This window comes from Ursus americanus, chromosome 10, assembly GCF_024610735.1.
Source record: "Ursus americanus isolate L20-20 chromosome 10, mUrsAme1.1.p, whole genome shotgun sequence".
Lineage (NCBI taxonomy): Eukaryota > Metazoa > Chordata > Mammalia > Carnivora > Ursidae > Ursus > Ursus americanus.
In genome coordinates, this window is record NC_142136.1 from 50,127,898 (window position 1) to 50,142,858 (window position 14,961).

The 14,961-nt window shown below is 39.0% G+C and overlaps 1 protein-coding gene and 1 pseudogene across 14 annotated transcripts in view; both read right to left on the minus strand.

Moving 5' to 3' along the window:
• Positions 1-830: 830 nt before the first annotated feature.
• On the minus strand, positions 831-2,820 carry LOC123801066 (mortality factor 4-like protein 1; annotated as a pseudogene).
• Positions 2,821-7,468: 4,648 nt separating this feature from the next.
• MTRF1 (mitochondrial translation release factor 1) overlaps positions 7,469-14,961 on the minus strand; it is a 67,331-nt gene continuing 59,838 nt past the window's right edge. For 13 of the 14 annotated variants that reach the window (XM_045811116.2, XM_045811119.2, XM_045811115.2 and 10 more), the window contains 2 exons: positions 12,906-13,004; positions 7,469-8,050 (listed from right to left, as the gene is read on the minus strand). In XM_045811116.2, coding sequence (XP_045667072.2) covers positions 7,937-8,050; positions 12,906-13,004 — 213 coding nt within the window. In that variant the 3' untranslated portion in view covers positions 7,469-7,936. Of the gene's footprint in view, positions 8,051-8,109; positions 8,482-12,905; positions 13,005-14,961 lie in introns of those variants that run through there. The other variant, XM_045811120.2, reaches the window with a different exon arrangement.

Consider the following 14,961-nt stretch of genomic DNA (forward strand, 5'->3'; position numbering starts at 1 on the left):
ATACCACACACACATAATTCTAAATGGATCTTAACATTAAACAGAGAAGTGAAAACTATAACACTTCTAAAAGAAAATATAGAAGACTATCTCTGACTCTGAGGTTGGCAGACATTTTAGGACACAAAAAACACTAATCATTAAAAAATGATAAAATGAATTTCAACAAAATTACAAGCTTTTGCCTATCAAAAGGCAGTGAAAAAAAATAAAAAGACAAGCCATAGCCTGCAATTAATTAATTAATTAATATTTGTAGGGCATGTGACTCTTAATCTTGGAATTGTGAGTTCAAGCCCCACACTGGGTGAAGAGATTACTTAAATAAATAAAACTTTAAAAAGTATTTGTAATACTTTTTTTAAATGACAATAGTCATTAAAAACATGAGAAAGCTGCCCAATGTCATTCATCCTCAGATTAATGCAAATTAAATTCATGAGAAAACACTGCATACCTACAAGAATGGCTAAACTCAATAAGGTCAAAAATGCTAAATGTTGGTGATGATATTGGAACCTTCATATACTAATAATAGGAATATAGTTTGGTATACTCATTTTAGAAAACTGGTAGTTTCTTCGGATGTTGAACACTCAGCAATTTCTCTAAGCATTTATTTGCCCAAGAGAAATTAAAACATATGTCCACAAGACTTGTGTGAGAATGTTCATAGTACCTTATCCGTAATAGCCAAAAACTGGAAACAATCCACATGTGCATCTATAGGAGAATGAAAAAAATTAATTGTGGTATATTCATATAGTGTAATACTACTCAGAAATAAAAAGATACAACCTTTGATATATGCCAATGTGAGGTTTCAAAACTTTTATGTTGATCTGAAGAAGCCAGATATACAAGAGTGCACAGTGTATGCGAAGTTCCAGAATAGTGAAAGTAAGTTATGGTGAATATAATTCATATCAGAAGGAAAAAATCATATTAGAGGCTGCCACTGTTGGGGAAAGGGTTTTGGCAGATAGCTGGACCAACTGGAAAGGAACTCAAGGGAAGTTTCAGAGGTGATGCAAATGTCCTCTTCTTGCTTGGGTTGGTGGTTATATGGGCATATGCAATTGCCAAACTCAACTGTCTCTTAAGATCTGTGCATTTAATTTACTATAAATTATACCTTCTCTTAGGAGCCACTTTATAATTGCTGGCACTAAATAAAGTTGCGGAAATCTTTGCCAGGAAATTGTGAAGATCATTCAGTCATTAAGAATCTCTTCATCTAGAGGCGTATCAGTCAACAATGGTCCAGTTCTCAATGTGGCACTCCATATATGTGTGACAAAGGTGACTCAGGGCAATCTTTGAGGAATTCATATACTGGGGTCTTCCAAATTTGTAGAGTAGCTGAGAGCCCAACATTACATTCCAACTTTTTAGATTCCTGCCACAACTTCATTAACAGCCTAGTCCTTATTTTTGTGTTTCCTCAAGATTTCTTATAATTTGCATAATCCTTTACAATGGAATCCATATTCTTCTTGACAGGAAGGTATTTTTGCCTGGTAATTATGCCTCAGTCATTAACAATCCATGGTTGTTTTTTTTTTTTAATTAAAAAATTTGTTTTTATTTTTATTTTTTAGTAAAGATTTCTTATTTATTTATTTGAGAGAGTGACAGCAAGAGAGATCACAAAGGGAGAGGAAGAAGCAGACTCGCCTTCAAGCAGGGAGCCTGACGCGGGACTTAATCCCAGGCCCCTGAGATGACGACCCGAGCAGAAGGCAGCCGCTTAACCTACTGAGCCACCCAGGAGCCCCAACAATCCATGGTTTTAGTTCTTCAGCAATCTTTAACTTCAACTCTGTTCATGTTTCCAGTAGCAGGATCTACTCTGGCCCTTTTCCTCTGAGGAGGCTGAGGCATCTCACTGGTACTGCCACCATTTCCATTTCTGGATGACTTCAACATTCCTCTTACAGATCAGACATCCTCTTTCCTGGGGCAACCCCTCTCATCTTCTCCTCTGAATGTTGCTCCTGATTGACATCGTGTGTGTGTGTGTGTGTGTGTGTGTGTGTGTGTGTGTGTGTGTGACTTCTTGAAGTTCTGTTTCTGCAGACTGGTTTCCATGCATCTGAGTACTCTGCGTTCTGGAACCCCTTCATCCTAACCACTGTACTGTATATAGTATTTCACTTGTTTGTTCTTTATGGCAAACTTTACACATTTTGTTTCATAAAGAAGCCCACCCAAACACAGCACTCACTCACCTCCCCAGAATTTAGGCTTTGCGTCATTTATAAGTAAGTCTCCACTGCTGCCTCCTCCCACCCTGTGAAAGTATAGCCCCTTTCTCTCCACAACCTCTAATTCAGGTCCTGTGTGCACTCCGGGGCCGCTAGTTTGTCATTCTGGGCCCCATCTGTATTGTTCTTCACTCTCATTTTTTTTTTTAAAGATTTTATTTATTTATTTGACAGAGAGAGAGACAGCCAGCGAGACAGGGAACACAACCAGGGGCAGTGGGAGAGGAAGAAGCAGGCTCCCAGCTGAGCAGGGAGCCCAATGTGGGGCTCGATCCCAGGACCCCGGGATCCTACCCTGGGCCAAAGGCAGATGCTTAACGACTGAGCCACCCAGGCGCCCCTTCACTCTCATTTTTAAATAGTCTACAAACTGTTCACTCTTTTATTTCTATATCCAAAATAACTTGCACTGCCATTAGTCATTGGCTACTATACGAGCTTTTGATGGGTCCACTCTTGTTCAATTGGAGAGGGCCTAGTGAGTGAGCAGCCTTGGACGTGACTTGTGTTCCACATTATTTGGTAGCAACTAACTTGTTTCAAATCTGTTTTAAATTGAAACAATTTTAAATTTATTATTTAAAAATTTTGAAGTATATCACACGTACAGAAAAGAGAACAAATAAAATTGTAAATGCAATGAATTTTTAAAAAAAGAGTTTATTTACTTAGCTGAGCAGGGAGCCTGGTGTGGCACTTGATCCCAGGACCCCAGGATCATGACATGAACTGACTGAGCCACTCAGGCGCCCCATGAATGCAATGAGTTATCACAAAATGAATATACCTGTGTAACACTGCTCAGGTTAAGAAATAAGACATTACCAGCATCCCAGAAGCACCCCCCTCCAAATCCTCCTAATCACTGTTGACCCCTAACACAAGAGTAAGATGCTTTTAAAGATAGTTTCTTTCAGTTTCTTGACTCTAGTAGTTTGTTGATCTTAGATCCCTTGACTAAATTTTAAAGTCAATTAAAAGTATCTCTAAGTTTATTTTCTAAATAAACTTTGTTATTCTTTGGTATTCTAAAGGTGCTGTGCATATGAGGCAATAAACTTTGGCTTTTCAAATTTTTTACAAGCACCCTGATTTATCACTGGCTTATAAGTTGTTTCCTAACATTCTTCTACCAACAGTTAAAAGATGTCAACTTTATCTTCATAGTTTGAGAGATAAATTGGTCTATCTGCATGAAGTAGGATTACAAGTTTAATCTGTACAATGAAACTCGCTATACAAAAATAATATGTATAACACCTGAAAGTACTCATTGAATAACAGATATCCTAGATCTTTGCTACTCCAAGTGCAGTTTGTGAGTCAGAAGTACCCACCATCACCTGGGAGCTTGCAGAAATGAAATGAATTGTGGAAATGGAGAACAACAGGCCTCAGACCTTCTGAATTAAAATCTGCATTATGGCGAGATCCCCAAGTGATTTGTACATATACAGAAGTTTGAGAAAAAACATTACCCAAGATTTTTATAGGTTCCTAGTTCCAACTTTTGTTTTGATTTTTTTCCCTCCAAATAAAGTGTGTGCTTTAAGGTAAAGCCAGAGATGGAGAACAAAGGAAGGGCAAAGACCTTGGTGGTGGTAGGAAGCTCTGGACTTCCTTCCAGGAAGGCAGAGCCTCCCTTAGGCTGAAGAAGCACTTTTCCTTGTGTCCTCATTGCCTCTTAGAGCCTGCCCTTCCTTGCCAGGTATAGAATGTTAATACTGACCATCAAATGAATGAATAGAACAAATCAATGCCCCTTTTTCTTGCTTTCCCCCTTACAATTTTTCACTTTCTTAAATTATGAATTCCTTGCAGACATCATGTTCTGAGGTTTATGTATTTAGTGATTTTTTTCTGAAAAAAAAATTTAAAAATGACACGTGATCTCACATTTGACATCATACAGCAAATTAGACTATCTTCACTTTGCCTTGATTCATGCAGTGTTTTAATTTACATTTCCTTGGATAAATGTTTCTTTAAAAAAATTTTTTTAAGTTTATTTTTTTTAAGTAATCTCTATGCCCAGTGTGGGGCTCTAACTCATGACCCCTAGATCAAGAGTCTTATGTTTTTCTGACTGAGCCAGCCAGGCGCCCCAGGATGTTTCTGTTACGTGAACTACCTGACAATAAAAATCAGTTTCTAATGTTTACCCTGAAACTCCCTATTTAATTGAATGTTATTTTAAATTAAATCAGATTCTCCAGAGACATCAATTATTTTAGAGGGCAATGCTTACCCCTGGGGAAATAATAATGATATTGATCCAAATAGGATTAAATTACCTCTCAACTTACAGAAAGTGAGAGAAAAAACAAAGGAAAGCTTTCTTTAAAGAATGCCAGCCATTAACGTAGAAAGAACAAGAACACCATTTTTGAACTAGCAGTGGAACAGCTGATTTGGGCAAAGCAAGAATCATTAACTGATGTTAAATCAATGAGATGAAAGGCCATTGGGTAAATTCATTACATACAACTTGGTGTAACAAATTACCCCCAAATTTGCAGCAAAGAACATTAATTTACCCAATTTCTTAGAGTCAGGTATCCTAGAGCAGCTTAGTGGTGTGCCTCTGGCTCAAGGGCTCTCTTGTGAAATTACAGTTAAGCTGTTGACCAGGACCACTATCATTTCAAGACACCACTAGGGCTGAACGATCTGCTTCCAAGTTCATACATGTCCTAGCTGGCCGATCTTAGTTCCTTGAGAACTGTCGGTACAAGTTCCACAGAGCTGCTCACATCATCTTGCTTCCACCAGTGTTGTTAGAGTAGGAAGTTAAGTTAGGTTTTAACAGGATGCCTGCAGGCCAGCCAAGTGGGAGTTAGGGCTAGCTATGGGGATATGGGGCGAGAATTAGAAACCTGGCAGCATTCCAAAAACAAAGCGACAAGAAGCAGCTGGATCAAACCAGGCAGGCCCAAGACAAAGGCCAGAAATCCTGACCAAGTAAGGGAGAAAAGGCACGAAAACCTGCTCCCCCCCAAATCCCCTCCCCAAGTAATAAATATTCCACCAGCTTCCTTTGAGCTCCCCTGTTTTCACATCTTGAGAGTGTACTCTCACTTTAATAAACTTTCCTACTTGCACTGCTCAACCGTCGTGTCTGGTCTGTCCTTGAATTCTTTCTTGTGACGAGACCAAGAGTCTCTGGTGACAACTTGGAGACAGGCTGGGTGGAGGCCTTGGGGCCTGGGGGTCTCCCCAGTCCACCCAGCAACAGTGTGGCCAGAAAAGAGAGGCAGAGCCAGAGACAAGTCTTTATAACCTAATATTGGAAGCGACAATCCTACCCCTTCTATCTCATCCTATTTGTTAGAAGATAGTCAACAAATCCAGCTCCTGCTCAAGGGAAACAGATTACACAGGTGCATGAATGCCAAAAATGGGATCACTGGTGCCATCTGAGAAGCATCTAATGTTCACATAATGCCAAAATATTACCCCATAGATTACATACTAATTATTACAAAGAACATGTACCATTATATTGGAGCGATTTGACAGTTTCCAAACTCTGCACCACTAATAGTGGAACTTCCTGATACAATACACTATGAATTTGACATCACCTAGGAAGTAGTCTTGCCAAATATGTTAACTGAATTAATTTTTAGATTTAGTATTACTTTATAGTACATTGAATGGCTGAATAAAAGTTACCAATACCTTGACGAAGCAGCCAGACAAATGTGGATGTAGATCATTCTATAAAACAACCTTGTGGGACTCTTCAAAAGGTCAACATCATATGGAAAAAAAGGCTAGGGGGTTAATCCAAACACTAACGGCACACAACCAAATACAACGTGTGAATCTTAGTTGGATCCTGGATTACACAAAATTGGCAAACAAAAACAGCTAAAAAGACATTCTGGGGATAGCTGAAGAAATTTTAATATGTGATAGATATTAGATCATATTATATAATAATTATTGTTATTATACAGTTAAGTGTAATAATGGAGTTACGATTTTGTAGGAGAACGTCCTTATTCTTAGGACATGCTGAGATACTTCGGTGTGGTGTTACAAGGTCTGCAACCAACTTTTAAATGGTCCAATAACCACCAACACGTATGTGTATGTATTCAGAGACAGCAAAAACAACAACTGTAGCAAAATGGTAATAGTAGAACTCCAAAGTATATACTGTCCATTGCACTCTTTCTTGCTTGCTTTGCTTTCTTACTTTTTCTTTCTTTTTTTTGGTTTGGCTCTATTTCCCTTTTTTCTTTTCAAATTTTTATTTAAATCCTAGTTAGTTAACATACAATGCAATATTGGTTTCTGGAGTAGAATTCAGTGATTCATCACTTACATACAACACCCAATGCCCATCATAACAAATGCCCTCCTTAACGCCCATCACCCATCTAGCCCATCCCTCACCCACCTCCCTCCATCAACCCTCAGAATGTTCTCTATTGTTAAGAGTCTCTTATGGTTTGTTTCCCTCTCTCCCCCCCCCCCCATATGTTCATCTGTTTTCTTAATTTCTTAAATTAAATTCCACATATGACTGAGATCATGTGGTATTTGTCTTTCTCTGACTGATTTTGCTTAGCATAATACTCTCTAGCTCCATCAACGTCCTTGCAAATGGCAGGATTTCATTCTATTTGATGGTCCATTGTATATATTACCACATCTTCTTTATCTATTCTTTGAGTTCTCTCCATAGTTTGGCTATTGTTGATAATGTTGCTATAATCATGGGAGTGCACGTACCCTTTCGAATCTGTATTCTTGTATCCTTTGGGTAAATACCTAGTAGTTCATTGCACTATTTCTTAAAACTTATTTAAAGAACTTTCTCCATGTGCTTGAAAAATTTCAAAATGAAAAATTGGGGGGAAATTTTCACTTCTATGTTTACCTCCTAATTCCATTGGTCTTAAAACTCTATTTTAGCTCATCTTTCCTAGGCACATAATTTCCTTCTAAGTGATGTCTAAAATAATAACCCCTTGCTTTTTCACTCAAGAAACTTCCTGAGAACAAGTACTAAATACACCATGTCACTCGGTATTTGAGTTGGTGGTTTCTGTTTTGGCTCTGTCACCCAACCGGAAACTCTGTAAGATAAGGACTGGGTTCTGTGTACATCACCGCACAAAACCAGGCATAGAGAATTAGTCACATTACACTACATCTGTTGATGCTCATAAGTTAAGCCAAACAAGAAATAAATGCCAAGCAGACAGTTCACTTTATATATTGGCTTGTGGTTTATACAGTATAGAATTCGTTCCATTCTCAAAGAGCACTACGACCTGTATCCCGGAGATACATGCTCACTGTTATTGAGTCCTATTCCCCTTAATTTTTACTTATTTTTTTGTTTAAAAGTAGCAGTTTAAAGCCTAATTTGAACATGATTAACAATACTTTTTCTTGAAATGGGGGTTTACAAAGTTTATAAACCTGTATCACCTAATCAATTCTCAATACTTTATTTCTCTTTTCAACAATGCATGCTTGTTTTCTGCTTGAAAAGCTGGACTGTACTTTATAAGCTCTTAGGTCAAGAGATGTGACTTATTCATTAAAAAATATATTTGTACATACTGTGTAATTTTAGCTGTACTTTATGAACAGCTGCTTCTTGTTATAGGTCCATTTCATTTATGTAATAATAAATAATAAATCCGCATTTATTTTGCTGATTTAAGGTTTTCATCCAAAAATTCAGTAATGGCTTCTTCATCTGCTGAATGAAGCAGTCTCTGAATTAGCTGATCCAGACACTTCTCCCCACATAAAAATTCCTGGTAAAAGAGTTATTATAAAAACCTGATTACTAGAAATAAAGGAGAAACAAAGCAAAGAATTTAAATGTATATTTACTTTGTTTCTGTACAGTCATTAGTTAATTGCAAGAATGATTACAAAAGTGGTTCCATAATACAGTGAACAACTTTGCTAACTTGGGAGGATCCCCAGTTATAGTGGCTTCTCATAAAAAGTGAATCCAAAAGAGTAAATGGACTTCTACTCTTTAATTGTTTACATTAGCATTTTGTTTAAAAAGCGATCTTCTGGGAGCTGGATCTTCCCAACAACTCTGGAGACAACAAAACAAAGGAGATCTGAATTTCTCTTTACAATTCCTTTGCTTGGTGTTCCTGACAACAGGGCTCTAGGATCACAAACCATCTTTGGGAGGATATGTTTGCCGAATCCCTTCTCCTTTTGTTCCCTAGAAAAGATCAGGTTTGTTACTCTTGTCCTGAAAATTCCACCCTTCGTATTCATAACACATTATATCCCAGGGGCAAAAAAGACTGAAATGCCTCAACCAACACCCCAGGCATCTTTGCTGCCACTTTAACCTGCATGCACGCTCCCTGCCAATCTTTGCTCGCCAAATTCTTGGGACCTCCTGGGACCACTCCCGCTCACACTTTTTTTTTTTTTAAAGATTTTATTTATTTATTTGACAGAGATAGAGACAGCCAGCGAGAGAGGGAACACAAGCAGGAGCAGTGGGAGAGGAAGAAGCAGGCTCATAGCGGAGGAGCCTGATGTGGGGCTCGATCCCATAACGCCGGGATCACGCCCAGAGCCGAAGGCAGACGCTTAACGACTGTGCCACCCAGGCGCCCCCCCCCCCCCGCTCACACTTCTGATGCCAACCTTTAAATTTAGATTTTATTTAATCTGTAAGTGGCTTATACTAGTTCTCTTTCTTTTTAAATTGGAAATATGGCGGTTTTAAAATCTAGAAGACCTGTGTGACCAAAAATTTATGCCAAAATATTTAGCGGACAAGTGTTTTGAGGTCTCCACCTTGCTTTCAAATGGTTCACTGACAACACAGGAGATAGAAGAGAAAGAGAAGGCAAATGTTAACAACTGCTGCATCTAGGGATAGGGTGTGTACTGAACCAGTCTTCAAACATATATACTTGTAAATTTCTAAATAAAAAGTTCAGAAAAATAAATGCTCTTATGTTTACCCCAAAGTAAGTCTATTGGGTGAAAAGTGTTGTCAAACTTCCCTGTAGTTTTCTCTACAGTTCACCACTACAAGGCACTGAAATAATAACTTTTAGTACCTCTCCTGTGTTACAGAAATTCTGTGTAACAGAGTTGTTGGGAACAGTGAATCAGCACAGTCTCATATTTTAGAAATGTTCAAAATCTAGACATTGGATTAATGGAAATATTTCTATGCCAGCAACTGGAACACAGAACATTTAGGCATGAGCTGATCTTTTTTTTTTTTTTTTAAGGTTTTATTTATTTTAGAGAGAAAAAAAGAGAGAGAGCAGGGAGGAGGGGCAGAGCTAGAGGGAGAAAGAGTCTCCAGCAGACTCTGTGCTCAGCATGAAGCCTGATGCAGGGCTCCATCCCAGGATCCTGGGATCAAGATTTGAGCTGAAGGTAGACACTTAACCGACGGAGCCACCCAGGCGCTCCCTTAAAGTTGAATTTTAGGTTAAGTGTATACATTCATCTTTCAAGTTAAACTGTAGGGGAAAAGATGTTTTACTATCTTTGTATTCCACAAAACACCAGCATATATTTAAGCCTCAATTAAACTTTAAAAGTAAAGCAAAAGCCCTATGATGAAGTTTTAAAATTAAAATTTATACCACTTTGAGCATAGTGTGGAGAATTGCTTATAAAATCAGCATGCCCAGAGCTCAAATTATCGTGGTATTGCCAAGGTAATTTCATCATTTGGAAATTATGTTAAAAGGATTAGCACTCTTAACTGATAATCACATCACATTTAGAGTTTGATTGGATTAATCAGAGTGCCAGAGATACAAAGACCAAAGTTGAAGGACTTGGGGTTCCTAATCTTCGGAAGCTCATAATCTAATGAGAGAGCTAGGCACCACAATCAGTGCAAGAAATTAAAAAGACACAAGTGAGGGCTGTAAAGTTAATTTTAAGAAGAATGGTAGCATCAGGGAAGAGTTTAGGAAGGAAGAACAAGTTTGCATTAGATCTTAAAAACAGAACAGTTATTTCTCCCGGGGCGCCTGGATGGCTCAGTCGTTAAGCATCTATCTGCCTTCAGCTAAGGGCGTGATCCCAGCGTTCTGGGATCCAGCCCAGCATCAGGCTCGTCTGCTGGGAGCCTGCTTCTTCCTCTCCCACTCCCCCTGCTTGTGTTCCCTCTCTCGCTGGCTGTCTCTGTCAAATAAATAAATAAAATCTTAAAAAAAAAAAAAAAAAAAAGAACAGTTATTTCTCCAAATACAGACAAGCAGAGCATTTCAGTCAAAAGAATCAGGATGAAGAAAGGCAGAGAAACAAAGTACAAGTATAAAGGGCAAGGGGAAATTTCCAGGGCAAGAGGAATACAGGGCAGGACATAGGCTAATGTTAAGGAATCTGCACAAGGACTTTAGGAAACATAATAAAAACATAAAACAATATATTACAGGGTAGTCTGTGCTTATGATCTAGATGAGTAAAAATTTAAAAATTACCTACAAGAGAACTCAAACTAAGAATACGAAGTGATCTCATAGAACCCAAGGATAGGAATGGAAAGGCTATTGCCACCACCCTGGGAATGAAGCTGGCCACAGGAATAAATGAATGTGGGGATTAATATCATCAAGATTCTTTCCATCCAGTTCTATTTCTGCTCCTTTCACTATCAGCTTCATCTCCTACTGAACATTGCCTTCCCCTTGTGGTTTGGAAATGTGGTTTCTAACCTATTATACATTTTACATATTTCAGTTTTAGCTGAGAAAATGGTCCTCTTTGTGTCTGGTTTTAAAATGCTAGGAAGGAACTCATTGGTGGGGGCTTGTTCAGATTTCCTCCCCAACAAACCAAGTATTGTCTTGGGTCAGAATCATGATCCTGTAAGAGCAGAGCAGCTTCATCAAGAACTATGTAAATGGAGTAGGGAGCAGGTCAGGCTCCAAGATAAAGGCACAGAGCTGAACTTGGCTGCGCTGAGTCCTGCAGACATCCACTTGCTTCCCTCTCCACTCCTTCCATTCTGTCCTGTAGCTGTTGCACCCAGGGTTAGGGCCCTTATCGCTTTTCGTGCCTCATCTACAACTATTCTGTTCCTAAGTTACTCACTCCTATTAGTCTCTTCACTGTCCTTCATACAGATTTTAATGTTTTACTACATTTTTTTTCATGACATTTCCAAACTTTCTCCTTTCACTAATTCGGGATTTTTTTTTTTCTTTCCAATGGGCTGGTTAGTCATTATGAGAGCACACAAATATAATTTCCCTAATTATTTCTGAATCTGGCATGTTAGTTTGGTTAGTAATAACATGTTAGCATTCAGGCCAAAGCCAGATATTTTATAACTATAAAAGCCACTTAACCTGCCTCTGTTTCAAGACTGAATACTAACTCGGGACCTAAGGGCTATTCTAAATAATATTACCGGTCGTAAGAATGCAGCGGTCTCAGGGAAAACCATCACCACTACCAGAAAAACAACTGAAAGAATATGGTGTAATCAGAACAATATGGCCAAACATGTTTGGTTATTACTGTGTGTTTCCTGAGGAAAGGGAAGTTAGCAAATATTTTCTCCTTTTTGACAAGGCTATTATGTTCCTATTTGAGACAGTCTTAAATTGCTAAGAAGACAGAGGAAGTAGCATAAGGTACACAGAAATTTTTAAATATTTTAAAAACACAAACATTTCCCTTGTAAAATTGGTATTTTGAGTACAGAATGGGACAGAATCAAGTGAAAGAAGCCCTAGGTATCACATGACTTCAAGGAAAAAAATCAAAACCTTCTACCTCTTGCCTTTTGTACACAGTCCTTTATGAGAACCAGTTCATTTTCCCCTTCAGGGGAAACAAAAGGGGAATTTTCCTGTGCTTCATCATTAATGTATTAGTGCCAATGGTCTGGCCAAATGGGATTTAGTTAGGTTAATGTTCAAACCATGTTGACAGGGTCCTTCCCCAATAGCATAATTACAACTCCTGAATCTCATGAAGAATTCCTCACAGTAGGTAGAGCTCTAAGATGCCCCCTGGTGTACACACCTTGCAGAATTCCCTCTCTTACGTGGAGGCAGAAACTGTGAATATGATGGAATATCACTCCAGTGATATTAATCAGTTGATGTTGAGTCATTCAAAAGGAATATTACTGGGGTGGGCCTGACCTAAATAGGTGAGCCCTTAAAAAGGCTTGAGCCATTCCTACAAGAGATTCAAAGTGGGAGAGGGTGTATGGAGGGGCCACTTAGCAAGCAACCTGCGGGTGGTCTTTAGGACCCAAGGACAGAGAACTCAGCTCTGCTGTGCCCAGATTTCTAACCTACTATAATAAGATAATAAATATTATTTTAAGCCAAGAAGTTCATGGTCATTTGTTACACAGCAATAGAAATCTGATACAGTGTACATATGTACACTGAATATACCTTAATACACTGTGATTGCACAGCAAAGAATTTGGAGTTCGAAGAGAACTGTTTCAAGGTGGCACTAAGACCGCATTTCTTACCAACAAACTAATATGAATGCTTGCCTCTTTGGGGGTACTACCTTAAACTGGCTTAAAAATTTTAAATTACTTAGTAATATTTTAGACACAACCCTCTAGAATTTGAGTACGCTTTCTTTGAAAAGCAAAGGCACATAAAGCATATTAAGTTATATTACCTTAATATCACGAACTTCATATGCTATCCTGTGGTCAGTCACTCTATCCTGGGTGAAATTATACGTCCGAATTCTCTCTGACTGGGCTCTTGTTCCCACCTGTGCCATAACAAAAAGGCAATTCATATTTTAACTTTATAATTACCTTTATTACAATGGAAAACATACTTATAAATGACTTTTCTATTGTAACAGTTTTAGTTTTTTTAAAAGGTTTTATTTATTAGAGTGAGAGAGCACAAGAAGGGGGAGGGGCAAAGGGAGAGGGAGAAGCAGACTCCCTGCTGAGCAGGGAGCCAACGCAGGACTTGATCGCAGCACCCTGGAATCATGACCTGAGCCGAAGGCAGACACTTAACCAACGAGCCACCGAGGGCCCCCAGTTTCAGTTTGTTTTTTTTTAAAGTCACATATACAAAGTGACAAGGAACAAGAATGGGTAGAACTGAATGTTAAAGACTACAGCTTTGTAAAGTGATGGAATAAGAATGGATGTCTCTCTGGTAGTTTAAACTCCAAATATTTAAAACGAAATTATCTTTGCCCCCCCCCCGCCCCGAGCAGTTCTTCCTCCTGCTTCTATAAATGGCACCACCACGTGTCCTTGGTTCCCAGTGGGAAACTGACATCCCACAACTCAAGTAACACCTCACAGGAGCTTACTTCTACGTGCCAGACTCTGACACACACTGGGGGAGGAACCACCTTCAGTTCATTGTATTCTCTACCTGCCCACCCCCAGTGGTCTAAGGGTCTCCTGTTATGTCCTGCCCTCTTCATTTCTATCATTCAAGAGCTCATTACTTTTCACCTTCATTCCTGTAAAAATCTCCTGCTGAATCTTCCATCTCTCTGCTTATATCTGTTGCCCTGCTTAGTCTGCCTAAAACAGCTTTCTGATCAATCTTTTTCTCTCGTTTCTTCTTGTCTACTAAGCAAAAACAACTCAGCATTCAAAGCACTTCACAATGTAGCCAACTTTCCCAGCATTATTTCTGAAAATTATGTGAACTGCTATCATGCCACCTATTCTACCATATCACAACTGTGGGCGTGTCTGCTTACTCAGCTTGGATATCCTCTCCAGGGATGCCCCCCCCAACTCCAACATGCCCACCTTTCCAGCTAGCAACAACTGAAATAGATGAATGTCCTCCTTTGAAACCCCTTACACTTGGAATCTTCTTCACAGCACACTACATTTTGCCTTATGCTATGGTTATTTGTGTTCTTAATCTCCTCATCTCTACTACCTCCCCAGCACAGCACCCTCTCTCACTCACTCTCATTTAAAACAATAGAAAAGTTATTTATTTACTTATTTGCCAGAGAAAGAGAGAGAGAAAGAGAGGACAAGCAGGGGGAGCAGCAGGCAAAGGGAGAAGTAGGCTCCCTGCTAAGCAAGGAGCCTGATGCCGGGACTCGATCCCTGGGATCATGACCTGAGCCAAAGGCAGCCGCTTAACTGACTGAGCCACCCAGGTGTCCCTCCCTTTCACTACAGAAAGACATTTCTGTAAGTTATTTTCTTAACCCCTCAGGCAAATGATATGAAACTAAATTAAATATGGCTGGCCATCAGGAGAATTTTTTAAAATTAAAGATTTTAAAATCCAATCTCGGATATACCAAATCAGGGATTATGGATTTTTGGAACATTTCCCAGGCCATCCATTCTGCAACCAGCCAGGTATGGAAACTACTATCCCAAAGCACCATATTAATGCCCAGGTTCCCACCCAAATCAATTATGTCAGACTCTTGGGGGCTGGGGCCTGAGGCATATACAAATTTCTTTAGGAGATAAATGGAGCCAGCGTTGAGAACCTGGCATAATGCCTTCCTTATAAAAGCTACTTTACATATTAGTTGAAGCAAAAACTTCTCTAAACATTAGAAATACCTACTAAAAAGTTTCACACAGATGGACAAGTTAATTGGGAGGCATGGAGGTCTTTTTGGTGCTTGAAACCAGAAATTTCTAAAGAGGACACACACACACACACACACACACACACACACAATTTTCACCAGGCCAATCTTGAATTACTTATTT